Here is a 17,112-nt window from a genome sequence, read left to right on the forward strand (position 1 = left end):
TTCTGTACTTTCCTGCTCATTTTCAGCCGAATCTATTAGTTCTTGTACTTTTTTCACTGCTCGTCTTCTCACGTTGCTCCGCTGATTGTAAGCCCAGTTCCCCTCCATATTACCTTAAGTACAGGTTTGCTTGATCCAGAAACTGTGTCAGGCCCAGACACAGCCCTTAAGTTGGCTTTGAGGTATACCCTGCACAACCCTCCCGTCTTGTCCGCCTTGATTGAATGAATGATTGAATGACTATATCACGGCAACATATATCACCAGGCCTAAAAACCTAAATAACAAAACATCAAAATATTAAAAGATAGGGGCGTCCAGGAAGCATAGCGGTCCATTCCGTTGCCTACCAACACGGGGATCGTTGGTTCGAATCCTCATGTTCCCTCCGGCTTGGTCGGGCATCCCTACATACACAATTGGCTGTGTCTGCGGGTGGGAAGCCAGATGTGGGTATGTGTCCTGGTTGCTGCACTAGCGCTTCCTCTGGTCGGTCGGGGCGCCTGTTCGGGGGGAAGGGGGAACTGGGGGGAATAGCATGATCCTCCCATGCGCTACGTCCCCCTGGCGAAACTCCTCACTGGCAGGTGAAAAGAAGCAGCTGGCGACTCCACATGTATTGGAGGAGGCATGTGGTAGTCTGCAGCCCTCCCCGGATTGGCGGGGGGGGGGGGGGGCAGCAACCGGGACGGCTCAGAATATAGGGTAATTGGCCAAGTACAATTGGGGAGAAGGGGGGGGGGGTCAAAACGACACTAATTTGACACAGCAACAGCCCAAATCTTTAATATTTTCCTAGTAGACAAAAAAATATTCATTATTTCTAACTGAAATAATCTTATGGATATGTCTATTGCTGTTGCAGCCATACTAACATGTACCCTGGTTCTGCTGAATGACAGAAGCTAAGTAGGTATGGGCTTGGCTAGTACATGGATGAGAGACCTCCTGGAAAAATGAGTTGCTGCTGTAAGTAGTGTTGGTGGGCCAGTAGGGGGCAGTTTTCCCTCTGGTCCTAATAAACAACAATAAAATCCCAATGCCCCAGTGCAGTGACAGAGACACTGTGCTGTAGGAGATGCTGTCATTCAGATGAGACATTAAACCGAGGTCCCGACTCACTGTGGTCATTAAAGATCCCATGGCACTAATCGCAAAGAGTAAGGGGTCCCCTGGTGTCCTGAAAAAATTCCCAACCTGGCTCTCCTCCATCTGGCCATCTAATCATCCCCCCATATAATTGGCTCAATGATTCCTCCCTCTCCACCTCAAGCTGATGTGTGGTGAGCGTTTTGGTGCAAAATGGCTGCCACGCATCACCCAGGTGGGTGCTACACATTGGTGGTGAGTTTCCCCTCTTCACTGTGAAGCGCTTTGGCTGTCTAGGTAAAGTGCTATATAAAGGTAATCCATTACTATATATTAACTTGAACACTTTTTTTCCACGGTAAAGGACTATCACAAAAGTGTCCTCCCATTTTTTTATAGGTACTATATGGAATAACTTGAACAGATCTAGAGGTTAAATAAAAATTAGAAATAATTTTGTTTATCTTATTTCCTTTTAACCATCTTATATTTCTTGTAGCATGCTGGCATACTAACAATTTAGTCATCCCATTATCAGTCTTTTATTTACAATCCCTTCCTAAAGGAGAGATCAATTGTTTATATATAAATGGGGGGAACAGATCGTACTGTACATTTTAGTGAATTTCTTATATACCGTAAGTTTCCCAGCTTCACACATAACATAATTTACGAACCAAACACCACGATCAAATAAGTTCTTCCAAAATATTGGTTTCCCTTCAATTAATATGTTGGATCTGCAGGATTTCATCTCGATTTTCTGGAGGATGAAACTGAAAACACAGCCAGCACTGAATTGCTTCCTTTAAAAACATGGATACGTTTTCAGTCAAATTATTCACACAGTGTATATGAGCTGGCTGAATCTTTAGGAAAGGGTATAATCTTTTTGAAACAATGGGTGAGTGCTCTCCTCTTACATGAATGCCCGTCTTAATTTAAAGGAGGCTTTCAAAGAGAAGCATAGGGCCTCCAGGTTTAACAGTATTAACCCACCTTATTCATAACTATTATAGAAAACTCATGTTTTGATTTTCTCTGGTTTGTTACTCCAGAGAAATTCAAAAAGACTGTGATGGACCTGGGAGGGACATAAAAAGATAAACTGCAGTACAACCAAGACATTGTCCCATAGCGTGTTAATAATTTCCCTTCCATGGTTCTAGAATCTTATCTATCTTTCTCAACATATAGTTGTAATTCATTATACAAAGATCTTGTAAGTTCTCTGAAATAATAATACTTAAAACATTAACTGGTCCATCAGTCCAGATAGTTTACATGACATTTCATAATTTGTACCGTTCAGTCCCCTATTCCTAAGAATTTGACATTTTTCAGAATTTGGTTCAAACCAGAATACAATGAAAAAATTTCCAAAAGTTCAAGAAGAGTTTTCAAACAAGAAGGTTTTGGACGTAGTGGGAAACTAGTGTCATCTGCATACATTGATATGTAAAATGCAACTTGATTGATTGATTGATTGATTAAAATTTTCATTTGTATATTTCCAACTTCAAGCCCCTCTATGTCCACATTAGACCTCACTTAAATAGCTAGTATTTCCATAGCAATTATAAATAAATATGGTGAAAAAGGGCCCCCTTATTTAACTCCTCTTGATGCACCAATTTAGAAATATAAACATTATTAATAATCCTACAACTGGTGTCATTATATAATACTGTAACCCAATTAACTGAGACTTTACCAAAATGTAAAAAGCCTAAGTTTAAACATAAACTCTAACTGAACATTATCAAAGGCTTTCTCCAAATCGACAATAAAAATTAACCCAGTTTTTGACCCTGCAGAAATCGTGATTGATCTTGATGAATAATGCTCATCAGCACACTCTTCAGTCTATGGGCTATACATTTAGCAAGTATCTTAGTATGATAGCATTGGAGAGTTATTGGTCTCCAATTCTTAAGATTCACAGGGTCCTTGAATTGACCACTAGGTTCCTGCTTGGATAACAAGGAGATAAGACCTTCTTTCTGTGAATCTGACAAATACCCAGCACTGTAAGAGAAATTAAAACAAGAGAGCAATGTTTTTTTAACCAAATCAAAGATTTACGAGAAATGTCAATGGGTATACCATCTATTCCAAGTGTTTCCCCTGGTTTTAAAGGACTTCAAAGCAGAAAATATTACCCCTCTGTAATCAAACACTTACATGACTGTTTCTGCAAAGTAGTTAACTTTCTTTCATAATTTTGTGGAAAAAAAGTTATGAGAGCTGAGTGGAGGTAATGATTGAAATGAAAATATATTAGCAAAATAATTTTGTCTCATTTAAATTATCTGTCTGTGTGTAGATGATACTTTTCCATTATTCAAAATTAATTTAGAAATATTTTATAATGATTTCTTTGTTGAAGGCACAAGCAATATTTTGAACATTTTCCCTTCTCCATCCACTCTGCTCTTTTATATTCGTAACTTCTTAGCAGTCAATTTACTACTAAATCATATAATTAATTTTTCAAATCATTTAGCTGATCTCTTGATGCATCAGTCGGATTATCAATATTTAGAATCAACTGCTCAACTTCTGCAACTAAAATTTGTTCTTTCAATTTTATTGGCTTTTTTTCCGAGAAGAGTAAGCAGTTGCACATCCTCTAAAACCACATTTGAATTCTTCCCAGACAATTAGAGGATTTGCAGTACCAACGTTGTGTACCCAAAAAAAAAAAAAAAAAACCATTAGTGAATCTCTAAGACTTGCCAACAAATTCCTCATCTTGGAGAAGACTCTGGTTAAACTTCCAATATCCTGGTCTATGTATATTTTCCAATACTGAAAGATTTAATCTGGTAGAATTATGATCAAACCATAATTGATCTTCTATTGATACACCAATTACTTTGGAGATAAGCTAAAAACAAATTAAAAAGAAATAAATTCTCCTCGCCTGGTTTTGTCTTTTCCAAGTGTATCTAATCAAATCTGGATTTTTGAATGTTCAAATATCAATTCAATCTAAAGTGTCCATAAGATTATGAATCTTCACAAGGGCATGTGGGTGAAAGTTCATTGGAGCAATGTTAAAGTCACCCACCATAGTAATTTTCGAATCTGTATCCTTAAACCTATTAAATATTTCAACAAAAAATATGGGGTTATCTATATTGGGTCCATACAAGTTCAAAATGCACAGCTTTTCTCCTTGAATTACCATATTCAAAAGTAACCATCTTCCCACTGAATCTGTGCATATCCAGCACAAGTTAAAATTAAATTGCTTCTTTAAAAGAATTATCAAACCTTTTAAATTTCTCATGTGGAAAATAAATTGGGCCATCCCACTCTTGTTTTCCAACTTATATCATCTATCTCAGTAGAATGAGTTTCCAGGTGGCAAAAAATATGTTGCTTTTTTCTTGGAGCCTTGACAAAAATATTACGTGTTTCTTTACAATCTGTAAGACCATTACAATTATAACGGACGATTCCTATTTCTTCATTTACAATACTAGTGCTATGGGGGGGGGGGGTAGACAACAACACAAAACAAAAATTCCAAGTTCTTCCTCATGGTTGAGCCTGATGTACCAACATGAAATATCAGCGACAACACATTAACACAAGACACATAATACAAAACCAATGCAGTCCACTTTCCCATGTCTTTTCAAAGTGCCAGTATAAACTAAAGCTCCAACGATTAACGGCAAATTAAATGGATGAAATAAAGAGGTGAAGCATCCATATCAAGCCTTTCATCCTCACGGTCCTGAACATACCCAAGACGATTTCGCTATGTGGTTGCGTTACTATGGAAATGGTGTACAAACAACTTTTTTAATCAATCATAAACACATTAGGATGGTGACGTCATAACCCATTGACTTCTCTGTGTTGATACCCCGCTTACTGTCCGTTACCATCACCTCTGTAAAGCTTCGCTGTTCACACAGAGTTTATCGACCACAAGGCGAACCCTTTGTCCCTTCTGTTTCAAGGAGTTCATCGTTGCAATGAGCTTGCACCGCTTCTCAACCACTCCTGCTGGATATCGATTACTCACGTAGAAACTTGTGCCTTTCAGTTTTCTGCTAAGCCCCGGGACTTTGTCCTTACGTTTGGAACTAGTGAATTTAACAACGCGAGGTCTTGACTTACTTTGGCCCTTACACTGCCCAAGCCTGTGTACTCATTCCAGCATGATCTTTTTAACCTCTTCCTCTGGGATTCCAACTCGCTCCTCTTCTCTCCTTCTTTCACTAACTACCTCTCTCTCTCTCTCTCTCTGTCTGTCTGTCACAATTGTACTGAAATTTTGATCTTTTTTTTTGTGATTTGGATATACTTTAACGATCCCTGTGGGGAAGTTGCACTCTGCATTTAACCCATCCCTGCTGTGTAGCTAGGAGCAGTGGGCAGCTGCGGTGCAGCACCCGGGGACCAACTCCAGTTCTTCTTTCCATCGCCCCCGTCAGGGCCACAGACCGGAGTATTAACCCTAACATGCATGTCTTTTTGATGGTGGGGGAAACCAGAGCACCTGGAGGCAACCCACAGCAGACACGGCGGGGAGAACATGCAGACTCCACACAGAGGACGACCTGGGATGACCCCCAATGTTGGACAACCCCAGGGTTCGAATCCAGGACCTTCTTGCTGTGAGGCGACAGCGCTGACCGCTGCCCCACCGTGCTGCCAAATGCACAGATGCACCAACATACCCGGACAAACAGACACATGCATGCGTGTTCAAATGCACATACAGACACACACATGCCTGCAAACCTACACACACACACACACACACACACAACTTACTTTCGGTAGTTTGGCGAACTTCCCTGTTCTGGTGTCTCTGATGGTGCTGATGTCCAAAATCTCCACCTCCTGGAGGACGAAGAGAGAGAGAGGGGGGGGGGAGGTTTAACGGGTGGGTTCAGTCAATGTGCTGTGAAGAACAAGGGGTGAAAAAGATAAAAGTGGGGTATCTATCTGTTAAACAAGACAACAACAAAAAAGCCAGGGCTCTCTTCTGACTGGTTCCCTGAAGGTTGCTGTAAGGTTTCATGTTAGGTTTCATGTAAGGTTTCATGTAAGGTTTCATGTAAGGTTTCACGTAAGGTTTCACGTAAGGTTTCACGTAAGGTTTCACGTAAGGTTTCACGTAAGGTTTCATGTAAGGTTTCATGTAAGGTTTCACGTAAGGTTTCACGTAAGGTTTCATGTACGGTTTCATGTAAGGTTTCACGTAAGGTTTCATGTACGGTTTCATGTAAGGTTTCACGTAAGGTTTCACGTAAGGTTTCACGTAAGGTTTCATGTACGGTTTCATGTAAGGTTTCACGTAAGGTTTCACGTAAGGTTTCATGTAAGGTTTCATGTACGGTTTCATGTACGGTTTCACGTAAGGTTTCATGTACGGTTTCATGTAAGGTTTCACGTAAGGTTTCACGTAAGGTTTCATGTTAGGTTTCGTGTAAGGTTTCACATACGGTTTCACGTAAGGTTTCACGCCTCCAACTTAAAAACTATTGCAGTTACAAAATGAATGGACGCTAACCATGGACAGACAAATGAAAAAGGAATGAGGGAGAAAGGCCTTTAAACAAGTATATAAAAGAGTATAAAAGGAGTCCAGGGAAGAGGAGAAGGAGCAGAACAGTGAGGAAAAAAGGGAGAGGAGAAATATGATAATGACAATAATATTCATAATAAAGATTCTGTGGGGTTTCAGTGGCGTGCTGTGTCTTCAGTTAGCCCACTAAAGACAGAGGGGCAGAAAGAGGAAGAAAGGCGCAAAGCCCTGCACAGGAGTTTCTCCCTCAGACCGGAAGCTGTGTCTTCTCCTCCTCCAGTTGCTCCACCTCCTCATTTATCATTCTGTCGCTAGCCTTTCTCCTCCATCAAACAGATCAATTTTATTTAGTTCATTTTATCAATCCCCACTGCTTCTCTTCCCCCCTGTTATTCATTCCTCACAGAGACAAAAACACAAGCAGGGAAATGCAGTATCAACACACACACACACACACACACACACACACACACATTCACACCTAGGGACAATTTAGTACAGCCGAGTCACCTGACCTACACGTCTTTGGACTGTGGGAGGAAACCGGAGCACCCGGAGGAAACCCACACAGACACGGGGAGAACATGCAAACTCCACACAGAGGACGACCCGGGACGACCCCCAAGGTGGAACTACCCCGGGGGCTCGAACCCAGGACCTTCATACTGTGAGGCGACCGCGCTAACCACTGCGCCACTGTGCCGCCCAATTCATAGGGCAAAAACATCCATGCATGACATTCTAATTATGTTACCCCAATTATAAAACATCAAGAGGCAGTGTGTGTGGGCTGTGATGGCAAGAGGGCTCTCTGGTGTGTGTGAGCGAGTGAGCGAGAGAGAGAGAGAGAGACAGAAAGAAAGAAAGGAAGAGAGATTTTAAAAACGGTAACAGCAGCCAGCAAGGCCCCCCCCCTCCTTTTTTTCTCCCAATTGTACCCGGCCAATTACCCCACTCTTCCAAGCCGTCCCAGTCACTGCTCCACCCCCTCTGCCGATCCAGGGAGGGCTGCAGACTACCCCATGCCTCCTCCCATACATGTGGAGTCGCCAGCTGCTTCTTTTCACCTGACAGTGAGGAGTTTCGCCAGGGGGGAGGTAGCGCTTGGGAGGATCACGCTATCCCCCCCAAACAGGTGCCCTGACCGACCAGAAGAGGCACTAGTGCAGCGACCAGGACACATACCTACAACCGGCTTCCCACCCGCAAACACGGCCAATTGTGTCTGTAGGGACGCCCGACCAAACCCGAGGTACCACGGGGTTTCGAACCAGCGATTCGCCATGCCACCCAGACGCCCGGTAGCCTGCAAGGCTTTTAAACACACATGCACATTTTCACTTCGTGGAGACTGAAACTACCTGTGCATGCTCGCTACTGCAACATGAACATGGACGCACAAACAGCCACACACACAGAGACACACAGAGACACACAGAGACACACACACACACACACACACACACACACACGTGTTCCTGCTTACACAAGAAAAGGAGAAAAAAGGAAAACCCATCAGAAGGATTTCAGGGTGAAACTTTACCGCCGGTCCACAATGACGCAAGTCGGCTGAGGGGCAAAATGTGCTTCTGCTTAGATTACTCGATAACATCTACACATAGCCACGCGGGCGAGGGGTTTCTGGGTAACCGTGGTTCGCTCGCAAGGTCTGGCGGAGACACGGAGCAAGGGGAGCCGGGAGATGGAGGCGAGAGGGGGAGGAGGGAGCGGGGAAGACGAGTGCTCATAAACCGGGCCATAAACAGAGAGGACAGGCACAGCGTCAATATTTGCGTTGCCTCATACTCATTTCTCCCAGCTTCGTACCGCCATCTTTTCCTCTCAGTTTCTCTCCATCCACTTCCTGTTTCCATCTCCATCCACTTCCTCTTTCCATCTCCCTACCTGTGTGTGTGTGTGTGTGTGTGTGTGAGACCACAAATCTGCTACACCTCCCCCCTCCTCGTGTCCGGGTCAGTCAGTGTCAGTCTGCCCTTGTACAGATGACACTATAGGCAGGTGTGCAGGGGGGGGGTGTTTTAAGTAGGGGGGGCTGCCAACTAACACGAAAAGTACCGTGGCGAGCCGGCGTGGAAGGAGTCGAGAGGCAGAGATCTCTTTTTAACCACACCTCCCGTGCCCCCGTACACCGCACGACCCCGGGAGTGCTCTCTTATTCACACCGGCCAGAACGGACCAGAACTGACAACAACTTAACGACCCCCCCCCGTCCCAAGTGGCATCATCAGTCTCAGTCACGGTCCTGCAGTCAGTTAGTCAGTAAACCGTCCCCCACTTGGTCTGAGTCGAACCCCCAAAGCAGCAAGTCCAAGTCAAGTCAATTTCACGTGTATAGCCCAATTACCCATCCATCCGTTATCCACGCCGCTCATCCCAGTTGGGGTCGCGGGATGCTGGAGCCTTTCCCAGCAGTCATTGGGCGGCAGGCGGGGGCAGGAAGACACTCTGGACCGGCCGCCAGACCATCCCGGGACCGACACATTCACATCTAGGGACACTTTTAGTACGGCCGAGTCACCTGACCTACATGTCTTTTGGACAGTGGGAGGAAACCGGAGCCCCCCGGAGGAAACCCACGCAGACACGGGGGGAAGATGCAAACTCCACACAGAGGACGACCCCCCCAAGGTTGGACTACCCCGGGGCTCGAACCCAGCACCTTCTTGCTGCGAGGCGACCGCGCTAACCACATCACCACCGTGCCAACTAGCCCAATATCACAAATTTGCCTCAAGGGGCGACCACAACATGAGCACCACATCATCAAAACACTGTTTTACGTCTAACATTAGCAGTCCGATCAGCCACCGCGCTCCCCCGGCGCAGACCCGCCGACTGTCAGAGCGCCCGCCTCCCCCGGCGCAGACCCGCCGACCGTCAGAGCGCCCGCCTCCTCCAGCGCAGACCCGCCGACCGTCAGAGCGCCCGCCTCCCCCGGCGCAGACCCGCCGACCGTCAGAGCGCCGCCTCCCCCAGCGCAGACCCGCCGACTGTCAGAGCGCCCGCCTCCCCCGGCGCAGACCCGCCGACCGTCAGAGCGCCGCCTCCCCCAGCGCAGACCCGCCGACCGTCAGAGCGCCCGCCTCCCCCGGCGCAGACCCGCCGACCGTCAGAGCGCCCGCCTCCCCCGGCGCAGACCCGCCGACCGTCAGAGCGCCCGCCTCCCCCGGCGCAGACCCGCCGACCGTCAGAGCGCCCGCCTCCCCCGGCGCAGACCCGCCGACCGTCAGAGCGCCCGCCTCCCCCGGCGCAGACCCGCCGACCGTCAGAGTGCCGCCTCCCCCGGCGCAGACCCGCCGACAGTCAGAGCGCCGCCTCCTCCCGTCGCTACACTATGACGTCACTGTTGTGTTTGTGAGGTGCGTGCAGCAGTTTTGGAATGGAGCGTTCCCTCACTTTATTATTAAACATGTACATTCCACACAGCCCCACCTGCCACTACTGTGTGTGTGTGTGTGGGGGGGGAGGGGGCTTCACCCACCACTAGGGGGAGCTGCAGCCCCCCCTTCCCACGCTATTGACTTTAAGCACTTTATTTTGTACGGGACATGGTCCAAAGGGATAATGTTCCCAAGTTTACAAATTCAAGGCAACCCAGCGGGCCTATTTACTTATTTATTTATTCGTTCGTTCGTTTATTTATTTATTTTAATGGCGACACTGTTTATGGTTTAAAGTTGAAATTCATGAACCAACCAAAAGCAAGGGTCATAGATGTGTTCTCTGGTCTGCAGCCCATCTCAGGGATACACCCATGACATGCTAGATGTAGTTACTGTAATGTGCTGTTCCCCTCTACTGTGTGTAAATAGTGGGACGAAGTCTGAAAGCTCATGATGGAAGACCGTGTACCCCTCCTCTCATCCCTCCTTTTGTTTTCTGTGACTCTGTCCCCCCCACAAGCTCCTTCGTTCTTTTCTCGCTGACTCTGATGTCATCAGCCTGCAGACAGCCAGCTCCCTTGGGATTGGCCGAGGGGTGGTAAGGGTCAAACCCGGTCGACCAATGGGATTAAATGTCTGACTCTGTCCTCTGATTGGCCCGTGGGGAACGGCTCACTTCCTGGGGGAATAAACCGCTTCGGGGTCTGTAGGACGCTTGTGGCTTGAGGACTGAAATACACACACACACACACACGCGCGCGCACACACACTCCTCTCCCACAGGCTGTGGTTTCATTCCACCATTGCCATGGTGACGCCCAGGAGACCACAGCAATGAGGCTACAACTTTGTCTGCTGCCTGTGTGTGTGTGTGTGTGTGTGTTAACATATGTTTTACTGTCTACAAACTAAAACCCCTGCTTCTGACATTATACACAAATACACACACACACACGTGTACACACACACATTATTTCAAACATGTAACAAACATACAAAGAAGTATTTGTGCAGCACAAAGCAGACAGGCACATCCTCCACAGGTCTCGACTTGTGAAACATCCTGACTTGTTTGTGCACGTGTGCACGTGTGTGTGTGTGTGTGTGGTTGTGTGTGTGGTTGTCTGACGAAACAGGCTTGTAAGTAGATGTGCGTTTAGTGTACTGTTTAAGGTTATACAATAGATGTAAGGAAGAGACGTCTAATTCTATGTGAACTAATCTGTCATGTTTGTTGTTGTTGTGTGTGTGTGTGTGTGTGTGTGTGTGTGTGCGTGCGTGCACACAGAGGCCGGTCACCTCTGAGAGCACATTGCATTCCCAACACATTCTGGACCTTCTCTCTGCAAGTGTGTGGGCGTCGTTTCAGCGTGTCACATTCGGCGAGACGCTGCGGCTGCAGGCGTCCGTTCATCTGTCAGATAAGCTCCCAGCAGCCCTCAGGCCAGCGGACTCGCACAGGCGCCGTCCTCTCAATCGCTCTCATCTCGATCGCAGCCACATGACAGGGGTCACAATGATGCAGAGAGAGAGAGAGAGAGAGGAAGTCGTCGATTCTGCGATACCGGTTTCCATCCAGAGGAAACGGTTTCACTTTGTCGCGAGTCGCCGGTATTTCCTCTCGAACCGGACACGTTTGTTAACCAAATGCTCGGGGAGCACCGAAACCACCGTGCCGTCCAACCGAGGACCGAAACCACCGTGCCGTCCAACCGAGGACCGAAACCACCGTGGCCGTCCAACCGAGGACCGAAACCACCGTGCCGTCCAACCGAGGACCGAAACCACCGTGGCCGTCCAACCGAGGACCGAAACCACCGTGGCCGTCCAACCGAGGACCGAAACCACCGTGGCCGTCCAACCGAGGACCGAAACCACCGTGGCCGTCCAACCGAGGACCGAAACCACCGTGCCGTCCAACCGAGGACCGAAACCACCGTGCCGTCCAACCGAGGACCGAAACCGCCGTGGCCGTCCAACCGAGGACCGAAACCACCGTGCCGTCCAACCGAGGACCGAAACCGCCGTGGCGCTCTCTACCGAGGGCCGCATGAAGGGCAGTGGGGACTCTTTGCTCTTACGGTGGGAAGCGGTGCCCTCTACCCACGGGGCACGGGGGGGGGGGCAGGGAAACCGAGAAACCCGCAGCCTCGGCTGCACGCGCTCGTCACCGGGCTGCACCGGGACTCGAACCCCCCAACTCCCGCGGCGCCGCAGCCACGCTCTGTCGGTTAGCTGCACGGGGAATGGAAACACCTCGAGTCAGCAGTGCTGGCGACACGCTCTACTTAATGCAACAGACAAAAACCCCCCTGTGTTACAAAAACAAACCTGGATTCTGCCCCCCTACAGCCCCCCCCACCCCACCCCCCAGATGCTTTTGGATCCAACTCACTCACTCACTCATAAACTGTAGACTCATGTTAAGCCGTACCATCTGCTTCGATTCACATGGGGTGGGGGGTGGGGGGGGGGCTTACCACCCCTTGCCAAAATGTTAGTGAGTGCGTCTAAAAATAAATACCGCTGTAAGTTGTTTGAGATTTTCTGCATGCGTATTTTAATTAACGCTACAATCCTTATTGGTACGAAAATTGGCAAAACATTCTTTCTGCACCCCACCCCCCCCCCACTGTTCTCTCCCGCCCTCTCCCACGTATTCTATCGCTTGGTATTGCCCATGTGGTTTCACTCGAGACTCGACGTGGGATTTCACAGACACGCCATCGACAGAGATGCAAGTAAGATGTGCTCCATCACCTTTTACTGTGCTCAAGCAACGTTTTCAAGTGTTTCTGATGTGTCAGCTTGCTCTTCTGGACTGTTGGGTTTGTTAAAAACATGATTCAGATGAGTCAACCCCCCCTCCCCTTTCTCCCCAATTATATCCGGCCAATTACCTCACTCTTCCCGAGACGTCCCGAGCTCTGATATTGATTTGATTTGATATACTTTAACGATCCCTGTGGGGAAATCACACTCTGCATTTCCCCCATCCTAGCTGTGCGGCCAGGAGCAGTGGGCAGCCGCCGTGCAGCGCCCGGGGACCAGCTCCGGTTCGTCTTGCCGGACACACACAGCAGTATAAACCTCCTGTCCCCTTCTGTTTCGATGAGCTCATCCTTGGAATGAGCTTGCACCGCTTCTCAACCACTTCTGCTGGGTGTTGATTACTGATGTAGAAACTTGTACCTTTCAGTTTTCTGCTGAACCCTTCTTCTTCTTTCACTAACTACCCTCTCTCTCTCTCTCTCTCTCTCTCTCTCTCTCTCTCTCTCTCTCTCTCTCTCTCTGTCACACTTTTTTGTGATTTGGATATACTTTAATGACCTCCATATGGGAAATTATGCTCTGCATTTAACCCATCCTTGCTGTGTAGCTAGGAGCAGTGGGCAGCCGCCGTGCAGCGCCCGGGGACCAGCTCCAGTTCTTCTTTCCATCGCCTCGGTCAGGGGCACAGAAGGACTATCAACCCTAACATGAATATCTTTTTGATGGTGGGGGAAACTGGAGCACCCGGAGAAACCCACCGCAGACACGGGGAGAACATGCAAACTCCACGCAGAGGATGACCTGGGATGACCCCAAAGTTGGACAACCCCGGGGTTCGAACCTAGGACCTTCTTGCTGTGAGGCGACAGCGCTAACCACTGCACCACTCTGCTGCTCTGCTCCACCCCCTCTGCCAATTCGGGGAGGGCTGCAGACTACCACATGCCTCCTCCCATACATGTGGAGTCGCCAGCCGCTTCTTTTCACCTGACAGTTAGGAGTTTCACCAGGGGGGCGTAGCACGTGAGAGGATCATGGTATTCACAGTTCCCCCTCCCCTCTGAACAGGCGCCCCGACTGACCAGAGGAGGCGCCAGTGCAGCGACCAGGACACATACCCACATCCGGCTTCCCACCCGCAGAAATGGCCAGTTGTGTCTGTAGAGACGCCTGACCAAGCCGGAGGTAACACGGGGATTTGAACCAGAGATCCCAGTGTTGGTAAGCAACGGAATAGACCTCTACACTACCCGGACTCCCCAGATGAGCTAACTTTAACTCTGGTGCAAAAGCATCCATTTTCTCATTTCAATGTTAAGCGTCCAGACAGGATATGATGTAAACAATATGCAACATCAGCTAATCAACTGAAAATACACAATCAATAGCAGACCTGCCTCTATTCGTTCTGTTCACAGCAGAGTCTCACGGCAGTTCTGCTTTGCATATATGACACCACGTGTCCTTGTTACAGATATATGTTATGGTGCGGCTTTTAAATTTTACTGAGGTTGAACTTTGCCACGGTCCGGAGAGACTGAATCGTGGCTATTCAACTAAAACTCTCAATAGATATTGACAAGCACATTGACAAGCCACAATCCTTCTGGGAGAAAGTCCTTTGGACAGATGAGTCAAAACTGGAGCTTTGTGGCAAGTCCCATCAGCTCTATGTTCACAGATGAAAAAAACTAAGCTTTCAAAGAAAAGAAGACCATATCTACAGTGAAACATGGAGGAGGATCGGTTACGTTTTGGGGCTGCTTTGCTGTTCCTGGCACAGGGTGCCTTGAATCTGTGCAGGGCACAATGAAATCTCAAGCCTATCAAGGCATTCTGGAGCGAAACGTACTGCCCAGGGTCAGAAAGCTCTGTCCCACACACAGGTCATGGGTCCTCCAGCAGGAGAATGACCCAACTAAAAGCACAAAACACTGGACTGTTCTGAAGTGGCCTTCTGCGGGTCCCCATCTGAATGCAAACGAACATCTATGGAAAGAGCTGAAGCTTGCAGTCTGGAGAAAGAACCCATCAAACCAGAAACAGGGTGGGCCAAAGCACCCGTGAACAGGTGCAGAAGTCTTACTGCCAGCTACAGAAAACGTTTGACCTCAGCGATGGCCTCTAAAGGCTGTCCAAAAAAATATCAGGTTAAGGGTCCGATTTTCGTTTGTTTTATTATTTACAATATTATGTTGAACAAAAACAGATCAAAAGCAAAGTCTGATTTCTATGAAATATGGAATAAACAATGGCGGATCCCAATTACTTCCGTAAGTTATTTCAAGAGAAAATTGTGCATTTTGGGTGTCCGGGTAGCGTGGCGGTCTATTCCGTTGCCTACCAACGTGGGGATCGCCAGTTCGAATCCCCGTGTAACCTCCGGCTTGGTCGGGCGTCCCTACAGACACAATTGGCCGTGTCTGCGGGTAGGAAGCCGGATGTGGGTATGTGTCCTGGTCGCTGCAGTAGCGCCTCCCCTGGTTGGTCGGGGCGCCTGTTCAGGGGGGGAGGGGGAACTTGGGGGGGGAGGGGGAATAGCGTGATCCTCCAACGCGTTGTGTCCCCCCTGAAACTCCTCACTGTCAGGTGAAAAGAAGCGGCTGGTGGCTCCACATGTATTGAAGGAGGCGTGTGGTAGTCTGCAGCCCCCCCCCCCCCCCGCCGGATAGGCAGAGGGGGTAGAGGAGCAGCGACCAGGACGGCTCGGAAGAGTGGGGTAATTGGCTGGATACAATTGGGGGGAAAAAGGGGGAAAATTGGGAAAAAAAGTGTATTCTTTCTTCTTTTTTTTTGTGCAGGAGTACCACCAACAAATTTGAGCGGGTCTGTAAATAAAGCTTAATATATTTAATAAGCATTAGCGAGCGATTTACCTAGGGACCTTACTGGGGGTGATGTATTTTTAATCAGATAGTGGTGATATATTCAATCGGGCTTCATTAAGGCGATCAGCTGGTACAGTATAACATTAAAACTATTCTTCCACTTGACTATTGTCCTCTAATTATTTCCTTCCTCTCTTTTATTCACCTTCCCCTTCGACCCCTTTCCCTTCCTCTCTCTCCCTTTCCCTCCCTCCCATTTTGGACTCACCGTTCATTTTTTGAAGAGATTAAACAAATATCAAGGGGCAAGAAAACAATAATGCCGGCGCCCCTCCTTTCCTGTGACGCCCGTCTGCAACTGGGTGGGTGTTTGACGGACCGCCGAGCTAAATATATCTCAGCGGACCAGCTATCAACTGGCACATGATGACGGCATTTAGGGAAACCAACCTGACAAACGCTCCTACTGTACACACACACACACACACACACACACACACACACACACACACACACACACACACACACACACACACACACACACACACACACACACACACAAAAGAAAGAGGACGGAGAGAGCGAGACAACAGTAGACGTCTCCACCTTCTCCTATCTTGTTCCTTTGTGAGACCGGAGGGCAGCTTGCAAGCCAGCACAGAAGTTCATCACTGGACAACTGTGTCAACTGAATTCCTCAGCCAGCAAAACAAACTAAACAGTCGGCCAATCTGTCAATCAACCAGCCTCCCTAGTCAACCAGTCATCCAAACAGTGACCCTGAAATCTCTTCTGTCACCTTCAGCAATGAGCAGGGTCACATAGACGGGAGAGAGGAGAGGGGAGGGGAGGGGAGGGGAGGGGGAAGAAAAGAGGAGCGAGAAGAGAGGAGGAGAGAAGAGGAGAGGGGAGAAGAGAGGAGAGGAGAGGAGATAAGAGAAGAGAGGAGGAGAGGAGAGGAGAATAAAAGAGAAGAAGAGAACAGAAGAGAAGAGGAGAAGAGGAGAGGAGAGGGGAGAGAGGAGGAGAGAAGAGGAGAGGGGAGAAGAGAGGAGAAGAGATAAGAGAAGAGAGGAGAGTAAGAGAGGAGGAGAGGAGAGAAGAAGAGAAGAGGAGAAGAGAATAAAAGAGAAGAACAGAACAGAAGAGGAGAGAGAGTGACGGGATCTTTTTTATAGCTGTGAGTGATTGTCAAGATGTTTGGAGAGGAGAAATAAAACGGGGGGAAAGGGAGACAGAGAAGAGGGAGAGGAAAGAGGAGAGATGAAGGGACGACACTTGATCTCCTGTGAAGCTTGGAGCCGGTTCGGGGACTTCATAACCTTTTACAGGAATCCGGTGGCAAAGGCCAGAGAGCTGGCCACTCGTGTGCCATGAGGGAGTTTCTACACTGCCGTGTGCCAGGATATCAAACGCTCGGATGTTCAGCTACAAACCTGGATCAACTACACACACGATACACACA

At 48.1% G+C, this 17,112-nt stretch overlaps 1 protein-coding gene across 1 annotated transcript in view; it reads right to left on the minus strand.

The window, feature by feature from the left end:
• plcb3 (phospholipase C, beta 3 (phosphatidylinositol-specific)) overlaps positions 1-17,112 on the minus strand; it is a 107,674-nt gene that overhangs the window by 40,603 nt on the left and 49,959 nt on the right. Inside the window, exon 3 of the mRNA XM_056300152.1 lies at positions 5,887-5,955. Coding sequence (XP_056156127.1) covers positions 5,887-5,955 — 69 coding nt within the window. The remainder of the gene's footprint in view (positions 1-5,886; positions 5,956-17,112) is intronic.

The sequence above is a fragment of the Lampris incognitus genome, chromosome 20 (genome assembly GCF_029633865.1).
Source record: "Lampris incognitus isolate fLamInc1 chromosome 20, fLamInc1.hap2, whole genome shotgun sequence".
NCBI lineage: Eukaryota > Metazoa > Chordata > Actinopteri > Lampriformes > Lampridae > Lampris > Lampris incognitus.